The sequence below is a fragment of the Aplysia californica genome, unplaced genomic scaffold (assembly GCF_000002075.1).
Source record: "Aplysia californica isolate F4 #8 unplaced genomic scaffold, AplCal3.0 scaffold00287, whole genome shotgun sequence".
Lineage (NCBI taxonomy): Eukaryota > Metazoa > Mollusca > Gastropoda > Aplysiida > Aplysiidae > Aplysia > Aplysia californica.
The window spans coordinates 183,311-188,921 of NW_004797557.1; the positions used below are offsets into that span (position 1 = coordinate 183,311).

Sequence of the window (5,611 nt, forward strand, 5' to 3'; positions counted from 1 at the left end):
TGTCCAAGGCAGTATCATAGACTTCATAATATGAATTCTAGCAGACATTGTCATAGACTTTATACCAGACTTTGTGATAGACTTTGTGATATACTCAGTACGCAGTAGCAGATAAAAATGTGTTGCAGCGTGATGAAAACAGGCGCTCATCAATTATTTGGCGTATTGAGTCATTGGTATATTCTTAAAGCCTGTTCATTTGCCTTGTTTTTCATGACCAAAAAAGCTTGAAGAGAAGGCCAGATATTTGCGATTGAAGGAGGTGGGGGTCACCTGGTGTTAGAGATAAGATAAGCGAGAATATGGCTGCCAAAGTTCGATGACTTCCAAAGCTGTAGTGTCCTTGGAAACTACATATCTACATTTGTGTGCCTTTGATCAACGTTTTTCAGTAAAATGCAAGCAGGAATGTGTTTTAGAATGAAAATAAAAGGTGTTGATCCTAAACAAAAAACAAAAAAGTGATAAAAACTGCCAAATGGGGGGGGGGGGGGGGGCACACCAACAGACATCCCTTTCTGACCTATGACCTCGCATTCAACAACAGCCAACAGACGTCACTTACTGACTTATGACCTCTTGTACTTCAAAGACGAGGACACGACTGACCTCAGACACTGTGACAGCTACCAGCTTGTCCCCCGAAGATGTGAAGGTCAAGTTCTGGATCTCTGAGCCCACGGATACAGAGAAGAGGGAGGTTGCGGAGTGCACTTGCCACAGATTAACCAGACCACTAGTGCAGGCGGAGGCCACAAGCTCGCCGGAGGGAGAGAAACATGCCTGGATCACCTGTGAAAGAGCAATCAGGGATGGCCTTACTTTATGAACTGATTCATTCAGTCAGACGACTTACATATTTCTAGTCTCATAGTCAGTCAAATGGCTTTAATATGTCTCAAGTCATGTCGTTTGTTGGGTGACTTAGATATCATGCATCATGTAGTCCGTCAGAGCAAATTACGAATTTCAAATCATGAAGTTAGTCAGGTGGAAAAACAAAGTCTCTGGTCATTATATAAGTCAGTTAGATGTATTGGATATCTAAAGTCACGCTGTAAGTCAATGGACTAAGGTGTTTCAAGTCAGTTGGGTGATTTGCGCATTTCAAGCCGTACAGTGAACTAGACTGGTTTACTGCAAATGATTTACGACACAAATAAGACCTTTTAGGAGATGAACTGAGTTAACCTTATCGTCAGAGCCAACCAGGTCTGGGTGGGATACAGCATCCACGAAGAAAATAACGTACATACTTCATAAAACTGACTTCCCAACATGGGAATCGAACTCAAGTCAAGTTTCTTGCCTGCATCGGCAAAAACCTGATGATTACACCATAGACGCCGATGCAATTAGTAGGGTGACTACAACTTCTCAAGTTATGTAGTCCATATGTTCGTTTAGTATATTGAGTCATACAGTCAGATGAGTGATTTTGGATGTCTTAATCAAAGTCATGTCGCCAGTAAAGTGACTTCGGCATCGTAAGTCTAGCAGTAACATAAAGGACTTAGGTCTCCCAAGCCATGCAGTCAGTCGGATCATTAGGTACCTCAAGTCACCCTATCAGTCATGTGACTTACCGGCGACGGGTGTTTGCTGGTAGGAGCTTTCATCCCGACGGGCATGCCAGTTTCAGCGACGTAGACCATGAGGTATCCGTCTTGCGAGCCCACAGCTATGTATTTGAGGTCAAACGACATCTGGAGTACAGTGTTTGCACCCACACATCCACGACCCACCCAGTCGGGCCGGTACATCTTGGTCTTGCGAGTGGCTTTGCACATGGTCTGGTCACAACTGCCAGTGGGTACGTCCCAGAACATCACCCAGCGGCGGGTGCTGACCATAAAGATATTGCCAAGATATGGCTCCACAGCCACACCCAAATGCGGTACCTTAGACAGTCGGTGGAAGGCGTAAAGAGGTGCCCCAGATTTCTGTGACAAGTCCACGGCCACAAAACGGAACGGGTGCTTCTGCTTGGGCAAGACTTTTCCCTTGGTCCACAAAGCAGCGATGGAGTCATACTCTCGCTGGGTGACCTCGGCTTTGAGTACAGCATAACGCTCCGACCGACTGACCATCACCTGACAGCTTACAAAGCGGAAGTTGGCATTGACGGAGAAGATCTTGCTGCTCGAGTTGGACTTGATGTCGTACATGTAGAGGACTGGTTTCGTTTCCATGGCAACCAGAAGTGCTTTGGTTCTGTTGGTCATGAGGCTGAGGCAAGCGATTTGAGCGGGAAGACTGTCGCAATATATGAGCCCACTGGTCAAACAATAGACACGCAGTTGCATGTTGTCCCCATCCCGCACCATTAGCTTGTCCTCAGGAAGCACGTACAGCTCCGAGCCCACAATGTCCAGATCAAACTCTCTGACCAGCATGTTGTCAGCCAGTGACCAACACTTGCACCGCCGATCTCGACCAACAGTGATCAGTTCCCGGCCGTCTGCAGACACTGTCAGGCATATGATGTCACGCTGGTATTCCAACACTTTGGAATTATCCACACCTGCAGTCTCAGAGACTTTGGACACGAGATCTCCCAGGAAAAACTCCTTCTGGTTCCAAAAGCTCAACTTTTCTTCCTCGTTCAGTAAAGCAATTTGGTCCTGGTAAAACCCCAACGCTGTGATGGATGCCCCGGCAAGTACTCGAGACTGGACCAATTTCAAGTTGCCGGCTTGGTATATGGAAATACAGTTGTCTACGTCAGCTATGAGGACTCTGTCCATCTCCCAGGAAACCTCCCAGGCGCGAACATTCTTTGGGTGTTCCAGAGTCTTATCAAACGAGCGTGTCTCCACATTGAGTAGCTGGAGATTACAGTCGCCAACCTGGAACCAGACCTGGGTGTCCGTGGGAGAGAGGTTCATGCACCGGACGTCACCAGTGACTGAGATCCTGCCAGTCACTTCTGTCGGGCGGATCCTCCGGACCTCAATCATAGATTTACCACTCTCCTCTTCCCCATAGCACACGTGGTAATCTTGTCCAGCTGTGATACTAGAAGCCCCAGGTTCGATCCTGAAAGTTGTATGAGAGACCTCGATAGCAGGTTTCTGTGACTCCCCCCACACAGTGACTACCCCCTGGACGGCTGGCTCGGCCTCGATGGACAGACAACCTGAGGCAACCATACCCAGACTGCGACCTCCGATACAGTGCAAATTGGTCACGTGAGATTGCGCTTCCATGTGAAAATCTGCTACAGGCTTTAACTCTGGGTAAGTCAACAGGAAAATCTTTCCTCCGATAGACATGGCCAGGAGCTTCCCATCATCTGATGTAGCCAACTGGCAATCCGAGCTGGAGGTGCGGAGGGCCTGGCACTCTGACTTGCTCACAATCTCTGCCACTGCTGTACATTTCTGCTCACCATTTGACCGTTCTATAACCAGTGTCCAATTTTCAGAAGAGAGGTAAATTAAGTCCTTCCCGTCTGCAGTGAGCACTGGCCGGCCCGTGACTCCAGCGCACATGTACTTGATAACCTCGAAGGTGGACAGGTCGACTCGGGACAGCACGGTCACTTTCTCCTCACCATCTCCCAAGGCTTCACCACCTGTGCCTGAATCTGTGAGCACCATGACGTCGTTTCCCCGTAGCATTACGCTGGACAGACCGACCAGGGATTTGTCAGCTTCCCCATGACGTGGCGCCAGACACGCAAGACTAGGAATTAATGCCGTTCTTCGTTGACTTGTCAGGTAGGAGCGAGCACAGTCCTTGAGGTATCTGAGGGCCGTTTGGGATGGGGTGGTCGTGATGTGCGCCAGCACGGAGAAGGCACAGACAGCCGCATCCCGCAGAGAGGTCTTACACCGCTGGACAAAGTTGACAACCTGCTCCACCTCGCAATCTTTATGTGCGCTCAGGAACTTCTCCATCTCGTGGATGAAACTGTCCACCCCGACTGCAGCCACTTTGCAGCGGATGTAGGTCAGGTTACAGTAAGTCTTCTTTTTGGCAAACTCTAGATCTATAACGCTGAGAGATTTGCGCAGGTGATATGGTAGACACTCCAGTTGTCTCAGGTTGGCCGAGGTCATCACCTGGGGTGTTGTGTTCCGGTCAGCCGCTGGGATGTGGAGATTTCTGCGCTGCGTCAAAGTGATGTCCTTCTTCACTCCACTCTCAGAGGCAAAGTACTCAAACAGGACCCGGTGAAGTTCTTGCCCCTGTTCGCCCTGTGTATACCTCTCCCTTGCAACCTCTATAAACTGTCGGTGGTACCAGCATAGAGTAATTTGCCCCTGTGACTGTCTTTCCACAAGGTACTCCTGGATGTCGTACCGGAGCCTGGCCCACATGACTGTAGGGACTCGAACCATGCCCGGCACGGGAGGGTCGTGGTACTTATACGCCTCCACCATCGCAGCATCCACACATGAGACTGCATCCTCCAGCTCAATCTCGCTGAGTCCATTGAGTCCGGCGGTCAACACACCCAGCGCCGACCGCACAAACACTGGCCCAAACTTGACCTCCAGTTGTTGGAAGAGCTGGGTGATGGCTTCTCGCACGGAACCAGGCAGTGTTAGGCTGGAAACAGCCCGTTGGGAGCTCCAGCCCAGCGCCTCATCCATCAGCAGCTTGAGGTAGAGGGGCTGCGGAGACTTCTGGAACGTGTCCAGTATGAATTTCATCTGCTCTGTCGTGACACACCTCTGCTTCAAGGTCAGATACTTGTCCACAATTTCCTGGCTTGTGTCTGGAGGCAACACCTGCACCTCCAGAAAGTTTTTGTCCTCTCCCACCACTTTCCTCAGGTTCCCCAGAATACCATGCTCAGTGGGCAGCGTGGACAAAATCAGCTTAAAGTTGGCAGGCAGATTGACAGCAAGCCACCAGCATGAGTATGCGTCGTAGCTGGACTCTAGCTGATCCAGGGAGTCCAGGAAAATTATGATCGGCTGTTTCAGTGTGTTGGACATAGCCCGGAAAAATCTGGCTGTGTACTGAACCAAGGCCTTCATGGTCTTATAGCCTTGAGGTTCCATTATGACTTGGGCGTTGTCGGCCAGCTGACCACACACACTGCGCAGCACACAGTAGATATCAGTGCTGTACATCGACGTCCCCAAAAAGCGAATCACACCCACATGATCCTCTTTGACCCATGATCTCAGGCTACTCATAGCTTTTGCCATCACCGATGTCTTGCCGGCGCCGGACTGTGCATGCAGGACCAGCGGCTTCCGGTTGCTAGGGTCAAGGACATAGGCTTTGATCTGTTCAAGCGTCTGCTCCTGGCCACAGAATGACTGGCACTTAGTCAGGCAGAAGTGAGCATGATGTAGCACCTCCCCGTATTGGGAGGCGTAGTTCCTCTGTCGAATCAGAGTCTCCTTGGCAAGCTGGTCAGCCTGAATAAGAAGCTTGACCCTCTCCACGAAGTCTTGACACAGCTCGGTGATGTACTGGCCATGTTCTGGGTTGCTGGACGGCTGGACACCTCCGGCCTGCCATGTCACGCTGTAGGACTTTCTGTTCTCTTTGGGTAAACATGAGGAGACTTCCGTCTTCAAGTTTGTCAGGCATGCCTCTACATCCGTGTTGGTGACAGTCTAGGAGAAACAGTGGGGGAAAAAGGTGG

The 5,611-nt window shown here is 50.2% G+C and overlaps 1 protein-coding gene across 1 annotated transcript in view; it reads right to left on the reverse strand.

The window, feature by feature from the left end:
• Positions 1-499: 499 nt before the first annotated feature.
• The window catches only part of LOC101851652, a 6,385-nt gene continuing 1,273 nt past the window's right edge, over positions 500-5,611 (reverse strand). Inside the window, exons 3-4 of the mRNA XM_013084371.2 lie at positions 1,587-5,582; positions 500-792 (exon numbers count right to left, since the gene is read on the reverse strand). Of these exons, the coding sequence (XP_012939825.2) occupies positions 562-792; positions 1,587-5,582 (4,227 nt within the window). The 3' untranslated portion in view covers positions 500-561. The remainder of the gene's footprint in view (positions 793-1,586; positions 5,583-5,611) is intronic.